The sequence below is a fragment of the Lacerta agilis genome, chromosome 12, assembly GCF_009819535.1.
Source record: "Lacerta agilis isolate rLacAgi1 chromosome 12, rLacAgi1.pri, whole genome shotgun sequence".
Classification (NCBI taxonomy): Eukaryota; Metazoa; Chordata; class Lepidosauria; order Squamata; family Lacertidae; genus Lacerta; species Lacerta agilis.
In genome coordinates this window covers 20115412-20130283 of record NC_046323.1, presented here as the reverse complement: position 1 = coordinate 20130283, position 14872 = coordinate 20115412, and the positions used below count along the sequence as shown (strand labels likewise).

Here is a 14872-nt window from a genome sequence, read left to right as displayed (position 1 = left end):
TCCCCTGATTCAGCTGGCTGGCCACAGCTGAAACCTAGAAATTTGTTCTAATCCAGGTTATGTCCAGAGCCTCACTGAAATGTGTGGCCTGTCTCAGGTATTTAGGACTTTAATTCCGCGCCATCTTTTCCCCATTTCTTGAGACCTCATTAAACTGACAAAGGATCCATTTGCTTTTTTCATAGGCATAGTGAGAGAGTTTAGTCCAACAAAAAAAAACAAAACTGGACATATTGATGATTTAAATCAATTAAAATGCTTTTAAAATGACAGACATAGCGGCACAAGCTCCATTATTTAAAATTCTGTATTGGTATGCTGATACTTTGTTCAATATTTTATCAGCTACTGACATATTTTCAAAACCACTTATGAAATGGCTCGATTATAATTCAGCGGTTTCCCTACCCAATAAAACACTGAAAAATTCATTTAGTAAAAAAAATAAAATCAAGTTTTGCATAGCACTTAGTTATGGAACAAAGAACCATGAATGAAGGGTGCCCTCTGGTGATTTTATGGAGGCACTGATTAAACAAACATTTGTTTTCAAAATGAATTATACAGAATACTGATTTTTTCGAAAGTGGATGGATATCAGGTATAGGAAGGTATTAAAAATGGTTCAGCAGCTTTATATATTCAGAACTCATCACACTATGTCCATTTACTGCCATAATGTAAATGCACAAAAATTCAGAACCAGGCTCATTGGCTTTTAGTTAATACCTTGCACACAATTTGTTTTAAACTAAAGTACTGTTTGTTGACAGCTCAGTTATAGGCATTTTAACACCTTCAACCAAACATAGTCTAGCATCCAAGGTGGAATTTGTTGCAATGTGGATGCTAGGAATGTAGGCACGAGGCCCTACATGCAGCCGCAATAGCGCTGAAATTGCACTGTCTGGAAATAGGACTGTCTGGAAAAGCACATACAGTGCAGCACTATGGTTGCTATCAGCCTTTTGAAACAGGGGTGGAGAAGCAATGGCTCTTCAGATACACTGGAACTCCAGGCCTGATCAGTCCCAGCCAGTATAGCCAATTGCCAGGGATGACGTGAGCTGTTTCGCAAACCGCTCTCTGAAGTACCTCCCCGCTCATTTAGCGGTGGATTTTGAAACGTGGACAGGGCTGCCCAACTGTCAATCATGTGATATCATAACAACACCATATGACACCCACCCACCTGTCAAATCTGGCCCAGGGAGCCAAAAAAAGCCCCCTCCCCCTGATCTATATTACTAATACTTTAAACGTGACCCTCATTCAAATTACATGAAGAATTAGCATGAATCCGAACGTTCATTCGCCTTAGTTCAGTGGTCTTTTGTAGACGTGTTCCAGTCCTTGCAGCTTCTGCTACATGTTCGAGCGGGTCAACCAATGAAAATCCTAAGAATACAAAAAACAAAACAAAAACACACAGCAATATTCAACATCCAGGAACCGAGAGGCTATGCTGGCAGATTACATTATTTTACAGAAAGAACAATCTTAATTTTCCAGCAGTAGAAACGAAAAACCAAATACTGGTAATAAAGCAATACTATAATCGTAGCAAAAGTAAAATGGCTCTTGTTTCTGATGTTTTTGATCTGTTTTATATTTGCTTTATGGTTCTCTTTTGTAGGCTATCTTGAAAAAAATCTAGATTAATAAAATTTAATTTATTTTTTAAAAAACATATAAAATAAAGCAACACTTATCACGTTAGCACAATAAAAAGGGCAAAAAGCTGGTAGTGATGCTTAAGAGGAGTAAGAGAGAGCATCATGCAAGGAAAGGGGGAGGGTGGCTGTGAAGGACCCCAGGGGCTGCCTTGCTGCATCCAGGGTTCCCCACCTGCTTAGAGGCAGGTTCAGGGCCCCCAGTCAATAGGGCTTGTTGGCAATCAATAGGGCTTACATTGGCTCCCAGCACATTTCCAATCACAATTCGAAGTGTTGGTACTAAATGGCTTTGACCCTGTATACCTGAAGGATTGTTTCCATCCCTATTGTTCAGCCCAGACAATGAGGTCCACCTCCGAGAGCCTTTTGGCAGTTGTCTCATTGAGAGAAATGGAAGTTACAGAGAACCAGGGAGAGGGCCTTCTCAGCAGTGGCACCCGCCCTCCCATCAGATGTCAAAGAGATAAAAAATAACCATACAACTTTTAGAAGACACCTGAAGGCAGCCCTCTATCAGGGAGCTTTTAATGCCCGAAGCTTTTAATCGTTGTTGTTTTTTAAAAAATGTTCTGTTGGCAACCCAGTCAAGATGGGTGAGGTATAAGTAATGAATTATTATTATTAAAAGGGGTGCCTGGGAGGAGAGTCTACTGGCAGAAGTGGCTGGTAGCTTTCCCTCCCTGCTGGATAGCCTGACAAGGCAGATAGGAAACAGCTGGAGCCAGAAACAGCTGCTGACATTGAGACTTCAGAGCAGCTTCTGAGAGAGACTCTGGAGGAAGGGAGGGGCTTGGCATCAGAGGGGCTGGTTGGCCGGCATCCCAGTCAAGCAAAAGGCAAGCAGGAAGAAAATTCTTGAATGGAGCTTGAGTGGCCGGCTGTCAACGCAGAGAGGCATTTAGCTGTGGGTCACTCTAAATCAGGGGTCAGCAAACTTTTTCAGCAGGGGGCTGGTCCACTGTCCCTCAGACCCTGTGGGGGACTGGACTATATATATATATATATTTGTTGGGGGGGTATGAATGAATTCCTATGCCCCACAAATAACCCAGAGATGCATTTTAAATAAAAGGACACATTCTACTCAAGTAAAAACACACTGATTCCTGAACCATCCGTAGGCCGGATTTAGGAGGCGATTGGGCCGGCTCCGGCGCCATAGTTTGCCTACCTATGCTTTAAATCAACAACCAGACTACAAAGTAGACTTCCTTCAGTGCCTTCCTTTGACTCAATCCCAAAATGGTGGGAAGGGCTTGGAAAAGTACAGAGTGCTGGTTTGCACTTCTTGGGTGCTAAATTGTCTTTGAGAGGCATCACAGTGTTGGCTGGGGCAATGAGGATGTGCTGTAACACCTAATCTCCAATAAAAAGCCGTGAATTGAACATTCCCTGTGTTTATTTCCCTTTGTAGGAATGGATGCAGCTCTTTTTCGATGTAGCCCTGACCCATGGATGCCCAACAGTGGCCAAACTGTCTCACAAGACACATGCAGCTCCTGGGAAGTGTAGGGGAATGAAATGAAAAGTAACCCTAGTGGACAAGTGTCTGTACACGTATATATTACAAAGGTTAATATACAAAGACAGAACTACGGCCCTTTCTCAGACACAGACAGATGTGCACATGAATGTTTTAGTATGTAGTCTACAAGGTTTGGAATGTTGTTGTTCAGTGCATTTGTACCTCTCTTTGGTGTCCTGTGACTACTAGATACTCTAGCCTAGAAGCATTTTAAAGAAGCACAATGAATGGTGACCAGAACTGGGGAAATCCAAGCAAGGGAGATCAGCCAGCCATAAGAGACATCAAAGTGCCCGTTCTTAGTCATAACTGTTTATAATTTTTCCTTTTTTAAAAAAAATCAAGTCTGGCAGGCATATGGAGTGTGCAAAATAGAAATTAATACAAAGCTGAAGCCGAGGTTTGACCTGTTAAGTTATTCTCCCATTACAAATATAGTTACAGGTGGGTAGCCGTGTTGGTCTGCCATAGTCGAAACAAAATAGAAAATTCTTTCCAGTAGCACCTTAGAGACCAACTGAGTTTGTTCTTGGTATGAGCTTTCGTGTGCATGCACACGAAAGCTCATACCAAGAACAAACTCAGTTGGTCTCTAAGGTGCTACTGGAAAGAGCTCCCATTACAAAGACTGAGCAAGGTATTTGCTATCAAGTCCCTCTTTGCTCTCCCAGGTTATTTGCTGGTTTAATAAGGGAGATTGTTGAGAGTAAATATTGCTTTGTAGTGCCTTCTGCCAACTTTTCTACTTTGAAATCTCAAGCAGCAGCAGGCTTAGCTTACCAAGATGCTATTGAATCTCCATTTGACACAGGAAGTGATGATTTGCTTACACAGAATGGGAGAACAAAATGGACACTCACCTGCTGCTTCCTGTCTGACTGTGGATCGATCATGACATTGATGAGGGAAGGCACATCCTTTCCCGCCAGGCTTGTTTTCAGGGCAGCTTGCAGTTCCTCTGGTGTCTGCACAAAATACCCTTTGCCACCAAAGGCAGACATAATCTGCTCATAGCGAGCATTTGGCAATAGAGACACTGGAGGAATGCTGAAATGAAGCAAAGAGAGGTCTAGCTTTGCTCAAGGAAAGCTCCTTGGCATCATAAAAGGTCACTCTGTTGAGATGATAAATGCGCCCAGCAAGAGAAACTGTTTTCTGTGCCTCAGGGAGATAGATCAGGGCCTGTTTAATTACTGTGGAAGCATTCAAGGATTATTTCAGAGGAGATTTTAGCCAGGAATAGGAAACCCCAGTAATGGAGACCTTGTATCTCTTCCATTCACTTGCGAAGCATTCTGGATGATTTCTACAAAGCACTTAAGCACATCTCTGTAGCTTTTCCAGACAACATGAAATAGTGCCTCACTGGACAAAAGCCAGCATAATTAAAGATTTAAGTGTGGTATTTTTATGGTGGGCATCTGTCACACACTCTTGGCTCTCAAATTTTCTATTTGTGTGGGCGTGACTGTGCTCACTTCCTTTTCTGCCCTTTGAGCATTTTGCTGTATGAGCATGCTTGGAAACAGAGTGTAACTTTTCACCTCTGGAATGGAAATACTTCCCTATGACCTCAGGATGCTCTTCACTAAGAGCTCAACACACCTGTGCTGTCAGAGCCCTCCTCCCTGGCTGCCCCTGCTCTTCTCCTTTCGATTTCCCAATAGCAGAGAACAACCCAGAGAAACCACAGTCACCTTTCACTAGAATGAGTGAGTGTGCACTGTGAGTGTGCCTTTCCCACAGTCTGTGGCACTACCTTGTGATCTACACAACTATATATTATGGGAGCCCAACACCTCAATTATCTCACTGGAGTTTGATTAGGGGTGGTAACACCCAGGAGATTCTATTACAGTATATGTGGAAATGGCAATGCCTATAGATGTACGACTACGATTATTGCTTTACACTAGAACCCTGGCATATGCACAATTTCCAATTTGTAACAGGAAAACGTTAATAAATCGGCTGAGCAAGTGCAGCACAGAAGTACCCACCATGCAGAAGGTTCTCCAAGCTTCAATATTTCCTTCCAAGTATCTTGATCCAAGCCACTGTATATCCCATTGTTATTGACTACGATAATGACAATTGGCAAATGATACCTGCAGTGAATCCCAAAGAGAAATGCATTCAGAATATTTGGGGGGAAACGTGCATTTGTTCTGCATAAGACATTTTTAAAAAGTTGAATCAGACAAAGGTTTTACCTGCAGATGGTCTCTACCTCCATGCCAGAGAACCCGAAGGCACTGTCTCCTTCTATACAGATGACACGTTGCTCAGGATTATGGTCTTTAGTAACCATAGCAGCTGCTACTGCAAAACCTAGCCCAACTCCCATGGTGCCAAAGGTACCAGCATCAAGCCTAGAAAGAAAGAAAGTCTGTCGTCTTTTCTTCCAACACATGTTTTCTGCCAGCTGTTCTTAATTCAAATCCTTTTGTGCCTTATTAAAGTGGCACACGATATCTTTAGAAATAAGAGATGCAGCATGTATTCTCAAACAGAAGTGAATAAAGTGTGGATTTGTAAATGCTTGATAGATGAATGTTACACTGAATTGGTAGTTAGAAAAGGCCTCTTTACAGTCATTCAGTTACAACATTGTCATTTTAGCTGTTTTCAGAGTTAAATTCCTGGCATCTCAAAGCACATGCTAATTATTTGGATTAAGCTGCTCAAGGCTCGGGCGCAACCATTGTTTTCCCTCTGAGATTTGTACCGCAAGGAAAATAAAAGCATGCCAATAGTTAGAGCAATTTCATAGGCTTCTCGGGTCATTAACAAAAAGGTTCATGAAATCTATTCTGTGTGTAATGCCCTTGAAAAATCAACTGGGAGCTTGAACACAACAAAAAAACAATGGCATTAGCACTGTAGTTTTCAAACTAAAGTTGAAATAAGAAAAGTGCCTTGTAATGCCTACACACACACACACAAACACACATTAAGAGATCTGTTGTGTTTAAATAGCCACACACAATAAATGAAGGTTATGGCAAAGAAATATCTTTGCTACAAACATTTCTCCACAAATATTTCTTCCGGGCTATTCCAATGTTTCTCCAGGGTTCTTTGCTGACCCAAAATTCTAATTTCCAAATTGAAGTTTTACACTGAGAAAGCATCTGCTCAAGTTCTAAGATATAGCATGCAGATGCTGGACTCTAACCTGAAGCATTGTGATGCCTTTTCAGAGCTTTGGTATGTAGGTAGTACAAACATCTAAAGCTAATGAAGATTATTCAGTTGCTAAGATAAGAAAGTACCCATTCTATTGATTTTTAGAAGGATTGTACCCTGGAGCATGATTTTTTTTGCTCTAGGTCAATAGAATTCATTATACGATGCAGAAAAACTGGCCCGAGACCAGATTTCATTTGACCCACAAACCACACTGATGAATATCTACCGTATGCTGAAGATGGAGCCATAAAATAATGCCCAAGCTTAGAACTGTAATTAAAAATTAAAACACAGAAGGAAACTTTTTTTTTTTTACCTGTGACGGGCATGATAGTTTGGAAGCATAGTGCGCCCAATGTCCATAGTGTTTGCTCCCTCGCTAACCAGAATGCAGTCCTTTGGCAGAAGTTCCCTGACATGGTGGAATACTTGATAGTAATTCATTGGCAGGTGCTTGCGTAGTGATAATGCCTTAATGGGGAAAGCAAAGCAAATAAAAGGACTTCTGAAGAGCTACTGCCCCAACGGCTGCTGTAGATGTAAGGATTGTGAAAAGATGACTGATATTGATTCATTTATAGAAAACAGACTTGAAGTACAGTCGTACCTTGGAAGTCGAATGGAATCTGTTCCGGAAGTCCGTTCGACTTCCAAAACATTCAAATACCAAAGCGCGGCTTCTGATTGGCTGCAGGAAGCTCCTGCAGCCAATTGGAAGCTGCAGAAGCCCCATTGGACATTTGGCTTCCAAAAATAGTTCACAAACCAGAACAGTCTTGTGATGTTCGGGACCCAAAACATTCGGGAACTAAGCTGTTCGACTTCCAAGGTACGACTGTACTGAATTTTTTAATTTATTTTTTTTAATACAGGAAAACAGTGCACAAAGCTTAACAGAACTGCAGTATCAATTTCATAAGAAGAACCCAGATATATTTTTACTGATACAAATTGCTAGCAGTACCTTGGATGCTTCCTCGTTGCTTTTCATTTTTGCCCGTAGTTCTTTCCACCACTCTGCACTAGAAGGATATTTCCAAGACATTTTGTTCAGCTGATCGAAAAGCTAAGAGAATAGAGAAACTGTTACCATAGAACAGCATCATGCTTTTTCGCCCCTTTGAATTGTTGTTGATATGCACCTTGAATAAAATATGCAAGCACACTGTAATTCAGATGTTGCTGTCTTATACCTTTTGGGTATAGGGCGGTATAGAAAGAAAATAAATAAAAATAAACAAAATTCCCATCATCCCTGATCTTTAGCCATTCCGGCCGGGATTTACCGAGTCCAACCACAACTGGAGGGCCACAAATTAGCCGCCCCATCTCTACCCCGTTGATGAGGTATATATTGGTGGGATATTAACATGCCTGGATAGCTCAGTTGGTCGGAGCATGGTGCTGATAACGCCAAGGCTGCAGGTTCGATCCCCACACAGGACAACTGCATATTCCTGCATTGCAGGAGGTTAGACCAGATGATCCTCAGGGTCCCTTCCAACTCCACAATTCTATAATTCTATGATGTGTGGATATCGGCTCCTGCCCAATATATCAGCACGAGGTTTGCCCCCAAGAAATTAACTGATAATGCACACTAGCCAAAAATGGCTCAAAATCAAGCTATACCCTTCATGATGTGTGGAAGTCCTAAATCCAACCAAACATAAAAAGTTATCTATGTGTTCATGTGTTACCTGCTCCGTCACTGCTTTCACGTCACCCAGTAAGGCTTCAGCGGGTTTCACGTTATTCCCCAGCTCTTCTGCACTAATGTCTACCTGTCAAGTAAAAAGACAACAACCTGAACATAGGTTTGATTACGGTGAACAGCAAAAGGAGTTACAATGTAATGTTCACACCAACATTTCTATCTTAGAATGCATCTCTTCGCGTTTCTTTTCAGCTCACAGCAAGGAACATTGACAGGTTGTTTGCACTCATTATTTCCCCGCAGAAGTTAACTTTCTGCTGCTATACCTTGCTTGGACCTGCTGTACTAAACCCAGCATAATAAGAACCGTCACGCTGCGTGAGACAAACTGCCCCCAAGAGCAAAAAAATGCAGCAGAAGGATCAAACCTGGCGGTAGAAAAAGGCAGGAAAAAGAAGAAACAGTTGCACAAACGAAACTGGCTCCCGATGCGTTTCAAGGAAACTCTACATCAAGGATAATATATTACTTCTTGATTTAATAACTTGAGAGGACTTTCTTCTCCAGCTCAGCTAAGGGTATGCTACCCTGAGCCACACGGAGGATGTGATAAAAAGGTAATAAATAAAAATCCCACTAACCTAGTTGTAGAATAACCAGTCACCCTAGACCCTAACTGATTCTTTATTACGACTCTGTTTGAATACCTGGATAATCTTTACATCCGACCGAAATCTTGGAGGAAGACCAAAGTGTAGAATCCAATTCAGTCTGGCACCCAGTAATATTATAACATCAGCACCCTGCAGTGCCCTAATAGTTAAAAACAAAGAAAAGAATTGGATGGTTATTATTTTTGTACACGTTAGAACTAAAATTTAAAAATACACTCGAAAAATCAGAAGTTCAAATTTTGATATATTTTACCCTGGGAAAGCAGTTTCCCATTCCCATGCACATTATTTGTAGGTTACGTTCACTCATTCAGGCTCCACCTCCTAGACTGCACTGCCATGCCATTGGGAGACGCATGGTTGCTGCTTCACCAGCCACCAATTCTGCCAACCCAGATGCTGCATCACAGCGAGATGTCCCTCTAACACAGTTTCAGTCATTCAAATATGACTGAAGCAATGTAGAAACCAACTATAGAGGGCAAAAACTCTAACCAGAATAAAGACAGGCACTTAACAGTTTGCTTACAGGAAACTGAAGGTAAATACCAGTCACTCGCTGGCATAGCATATCTTATGCACAAGATTTAAGACTGCACACAAAATCTTAAAGGCCTGACAAAATAAATCGATTTTGACACTAAGAAAAGCTGAATTTTGCATGCTGTATACATTGCAAAAAATCCCCCCTCTTTTTTCTAGTTATAGAGAGGATCAAGGAATGATGCATGGCACTGAAGTCCCAAATTATTGGAAATCTTGAGATATCAACGGACAGTGTTCAAACACTTTCAAGTATCTGCATCTATCAGGTGTCAGCAACATTTTTTGAGGCTGGGCCGGTCCACTCCCCGGCAGACCTCTCGGTGGGCCGGAGTGTGCCCACCCGTGCGTACGCTCAAGCTATTTCTGGCGCTCTTCTGGGTCGGAGGAGCACCCATGCACACATGCTATTTCCGGCACTCTTCCGACCTGGAAGTCGGGCCCCACGGTGAGAAAAAAAAATGGTGCAGCGGGGGGGAAAAGCACAAAATCCCCACGCCAATCCACGGAACGGCCATGGGCCAGTTCCAGGAAGCTCATGGGCCGGAACTGGTCCATGGGCCTTAGGTTGCCGACCTCTGACATCTATAATTGCTAGAAACTTGCTTCTCTAAATAAAAAGGCACAGGGACCCGAATTCTTCATTCAGTAGCACAATGTGTTTGTCACCTCGCACAGCATTACCCTGGTTGAGAAGGGCCTGAGATACAGAGCCACTGGGAAATTTCCCCCCAACCTAATGGCAACTAATGGTCATGATTTGAGGACAGTGTACTGAACATACTAAACACCTTCCAATTCATACTTTAGACCAGGCTTCCTCAAACTCAGCCCTCCAGATGTTTTGAGACTACAATTCCCATCATCCCTGACCACTGGTCCTGCTAGCTGGGGATCATGGGAGTTGTAGGCCAAAAGCACCTGGAGGGCCAAGTTTGCCTATGCCTGCTTTAGACTATGCCTAAAACAACTCTCCATCTGCATGGATAAGTCCCACATTTGTAAGGCTGAAAGAAATCCAGAAGGGTTCCATTTTAATTTTCTTGGATTACTTTCCTTACACTCAGCTGTAAGCAGCAGCAACTGGTGTTTTATATTAAGGGATCATTTAAAGAGTGGAATCTTCAAGAAATATATGCTTTAACTTATGGTGCTGGACAAGAGGGGAAGATCTGATTCATATATTTACCTAGATCTGGCTGCAGCCACACAGTATGGATGGTTGTCAGGAACCACTCCCTTCCCCATTGGTGTAGGCAAAAATGGAAGCCCACATTGGTCCACCAACTTTCTGATGCTGTTTTCAGCATGTGCATAAGCAGCACCTGAGAAAGACACCCACCACCACAAGAGATTCCTTGACACTGCTGACATAGCTGCACACTTACACATACTGAGAAATCAATTAGTTTTAAAAGTGGCAAAGGTAGCTGTAGCATTTCGGGTCATCTGTTCCTCACAGCAAATCCATTTTCAGTTGGCCAGTGATCAGTTTCAGCCGTGGAGGATTAGGTTAGCCATATGTACTAGTTGTAATAGCTGCACATTACTATACAGTGGTGCCCCGCTAGACGAATGCCTCGCTAGACGAAAAACTCGTTAGACAAACGGCATTCGCTAGCAGAAGGCTGCCCCGCAAGACGAAAAAGTCAATGGGGCTGCCTCGCAAGACGGGAAAAAAAATTTTTTTGCGCGAAAACCTCCACACTGCATTGCCGCTTCGGTAGACAAAAAATTCGCTCTACGAAGACACTCGTAGAACGAATTATTTTCGTCTAGGGGGGCACCACTGTATATCTGAACTGGGACGCGGGTGGCGCTGTGGTCTAAACCAGAGTCTCTTGGGCTTGCTGACCGGAAGGTCAGCAGTTCAAATACCCACAATGGGGTGAGCTCCCGTTGCCCTGTCCTAGCTCCTGCCAACCTAGCAGTTCAAAAGCACGCCAGTGCAAGTAGATAAATAGGTACCGCTGCGGGAGGTAAATGGCGTTTCCGTGCGCTCTGGCTTCTGTCACAGTGTTCTGTTGTGCCAGAAGAGGTTTAGTCATGCTGGCCACATGACCCGGAAAGCTGTCTGTGGACAAATGCCGGCTCCCTAGGCCTGAAAGCAAGATGAACGCTGCAACCGCATAGTCGCCTCTGACTGGACTTAACCGTCCAGGGGTTCCTTTACCTTTTACCTGTATCTGAATACCAGCTGCTGGGGAAAAGGAGCGGGAGAGGGCTACTGTGCTTGTGCCCTGCTTGTGGGCTTCCCACTGGCATCTGACTGGTCAAGGAGGGAACAGAACGCTGGACTAGATAGGTCTTTGGTGTGATTCATTAGGACTCTTCTTATGTCTCTTGCATAAACAAAGGGACATTGAATAGAGGCCGCTGTATTTTTCTCAAGGGGGTTCATCTCCAACGTTCAGGAAGAATTTACTTTGTGATATAGTCTAAACATGGCAACAGAAGGAAACTTCCCCCTCTCTGTACTTTACGACCAGCCGCAAGCTTGAAAGAGGATTACCTTTGCCAATAATTAGGAGTGGCTTTCTGGAATGTGCAATGAATGAAGCCGCCCTGGAAACAGCGGCCACTTCAGCCATGCTGATGGGAGGTGCTGAGCAGCACTCAATGTATCTGGAAGGCAGAATGAAAAGACCACTGTTTTCAAAAAAAGAAACAGGAAGTCATAGAACTGTAGAGTTGGAGGGGACTACAAGGATTGCTAGTCCAACCCCCTGCAGTGAAGGAGTCTTTTGCCAAACATGGGGCTCAAACTCACAACCCTGAGATTAAGAGTAACTATGGTCACTTTTGAAACAGGAAAAAAAAACAGAACTTAAAAGACGAGTTTTACTTTTGTGTTTTACTTCAGATGTTGTTCTACTGAGCAACATTGTTCTTCGAATGCACACAAATGGCTTCCAAAAGAAACTCAAGTATTTCATTATATGTTTGTTACAAATGCTTACCCTGTAATAAGTTTCTAATAATCCACAGCCAGCAATTTTGCGGCGTAGTGTACGCTTAATACAGATTGCACATTCTACCTCGCAACATGTGGGAAGCCACATGCAGAATGGCACCATCAGGCACCAGCTTCATTTCTTCCTAAGCCGATTTCTTTCAAACAGCTGGAACACAATATTTTCAACAAAGTTAAGTGTTTTGTTGTTCCTTTGCTTACTTCTGTCAAATACGGGCGAGGGTTATTTTCCCCTCACAATGATTCCTCAAGAAACAAGATTGTGTTGTTGTTGTTCAGTCGTTCAGTCATGTCCGACTCTTCGTGACCCCATGGACCAGAGCACGCCAGGCACGCCTATCCTTCACTGCCTCTCGCAGTTTGGCCAAACTCATGTTAGTAGCTTCGAGAACACTGTCCAACCATCTCATCCTCTGTCGTCCCCTTCTCCTTGTGCCCTCCATCATTCCCAACATCAGGGTCTTTTCTAGGGAGTCTTCTCTTCTCATGAGGTGGCCAAAGTACTGGAGCCTCAACTTCAGGATCTGTCCTTCTAGTGAGCACTCAGGGCTGATTTCTTTGAGAATGGATAGGTTTGATCTTCTTGCAGTCCATGGGACTCTCAAGAGTCTCCTCCAGCACCATAATTCAGCCACACAAGATTGTAAAAAGATTGTAAAAAGTTGCAAATGGTGGCTCTCTGTGTGAGCTCTGGAGTTTCTGCACCAAACCTCTGCCTTCCCACTGCAGTCTCCAATGTTCCCCTCCCGCACCATAAAGGCCTTCTTTGAAGTCAGGGAATGTTCCAGAAGAACCTTCAATGAAGCACTGGGAACTGCAGTTGGAAGGTGGCTGGGTGCAAAGAGGGATGGGGAATTTGTGGCCCTCCAACTCTCCTCAGCTGCAGCCAGAATGGCCAATGGTCATTCCCCATTTTGGGGAAGCCATGCCCAGGTGCCCTATGCCAGACATCATACCTGCTGTCAGATGTGGGGTGGGTAAGGGCAGGGAACAAGCAAGAGCTTAAGGTGGGCAAGGAGCAAGGCATACCCCCCACTGGCATGGTCCTTTAAACCTCCAAAATCAAAAGTTCAGAGAAGCTGGTCCATGCTGCTTCTTTAAACCTTTGAAATGGGAAGTTTATGGAACAGTGTGGGGTGGGAGATTGAGCAAGGCATGACACTGCTTCCAAGCAGTCTGACACTGTGCTTTGAAGGCCCGGAGACCAGGGCTTCAAAGCTTAGCATCACCTGATGTCACTGTGATGCTTGATGACTGACAGGTGTGGGTAGGGAGATAACAATCAGGCCCACTTGCCAGAAAAGCTTCCTCACCCTAGATTTATCATATAGGACTCAAAACAACAGTTAATCTGTAGTGCCTCATGTCAGCAATCTCTCACCATTTAACAGAATGCCATTTAAACGCTGGTTCACTGGCATATATGCTTGAGTCTCTTCCAGATCTGAAGACTCTTCCTAATAATGGTGAGCTCAGTTCTTCCATGTCTTATTCTAGATCAGCCTTCCCAATCTGGTGCCCTCCATGTTTTGGATGGTCTCAGGTAGCACAGGTGGGACTTGTAGACAAAAACGACTGGAAGGCACCAGACCAAGGGTGATCAAGATGGGAGTTTCCCTAAAAGGTGTATGCTAAGTAGCAATTTCAGGAAAGTAAACTGGAATCCGCTGGATTGAACACATCCTAGTTGATCAGGAAGCTACTGCCAGATCACATCCATATCTCTTCAGTGTCTCTTACTATGAGGAATTCCTTGTGTTTGTTCAATATGTAGAGTTTATGCTTTCCCTTAGCAATACACTCCTGCAAGGGTCTCAAACACAGGGAAAATTACAATCGAGCACACACAGACACCCTTTTAAAAAAAGGAAACAATCACTCATCTTAATAATAAAGGACTCACTTGACAGAGCTCTTTTTCACCTGCATATTTACAAAGTCTCCTGGTATGTCAATGTAACAGGCACCTGGGCGACCATAGATGCTATTTCTGACAGCCTAGATTGATGAGAGAGAGAAAAGAACTTAAATGTGCTACAATAATTAAACTTTTTTAAAAAACAAAGCAAAACAAAAACACACCACCAGATTTCCTAAAATGCATTCCAAATTTGTATGCAATAGCTAAACCTATTATCCAGCTTGGAGAACAAGAAAGCTACTGGATTCAGCTTGCAGCCATCTGTAGCCACTGTTATATCTGGAGTAACCAAGTCAAAATCTCCTGCTGACTTCCTATTTTAAGTAACACGCTCCCATGTAAATGCCCTGGAGCTTTTCTTCAGTTTCCCTGGATTCTTTTTGTTCCAGCGCATGCCATAGGCTGAGCCAACACTCCTTGAAACTCCTATTGATTAAAGGCTCAAACAGTGGCTCAAACAATCGTAGCAGTTGTAGCAGGGAACTTAACAAAACTGTTCCCTGGAAAGTTGAGAGAATAAATGCATCAGCCACAAAAATAAACCTGCAAGGCTACTGGAAGGATTATAGAGTGTGTGTTTTGTATAGGATATATATTTTGGGAGAATAATGCAGTGTTCACAAAAATGAACAAGAGGTATTTCTGAGAGCAGATGGAGTATTATTTCCACTTTTAGGCTGCAGTCCTATAACACATGCTTGCCGTTGAGC

At 43.2% G+C, this 14872-nt stretch overlaps 1 protein-coding gene across 3 annotated transcripts in view; it reads right to left on the bottom strand.

Annotated features, from left to right (window-relative positions):
• Positions 1-291: 291 nt before the first annotated feature.
• The window catches only part of HACL1 (2-hydroxyacyl-CoA lyase 1), a 27346-nt gene continuing 12765 nt past the window's right edge, over positions 292-14872 (bottom strand). For all 3 annotated transcript variants that reach the window (XM_033164928.1, XM_033164929.1, XM_033164930.1), the window contains 11 exons: positions 14145-14239; positions 11780-11892; positions 10457-10592; positions 8758-8863; positions 8094-8177; positions 7358-7459; positions 6710-6864; positions 5415-5573; positions 5202-5309; positions 4062-4248; positions 292-1398 (listed from right to left, as the gene is read on the bottom strand). In XM_033164928.1, coding sequence (XP_033020819.1) covers positions 1366-1398; positions 4062-4248; positions 5202-5309; positions 5415-5573; positions 6710-6864; positions 7358-7459; positions 8094-8177; positions 8758-8863; positions 10457-10592; positions 11780-11892; positions 14145-14239 — 1278 coding nt within the window. In that variant the 3' untranslated portion in view covers positions 292-1365. The remainder of the gene's footprint in view (positions 1399-4061; positions 4249-5201; positions 5310-5414; positions 5574-6709; positions 6865-7357; positions 7460-8093; positions 8178-8757; positions 8864-10456; positions 10593-11779; positions 11893-14144; positions 14240-14872) is intronic.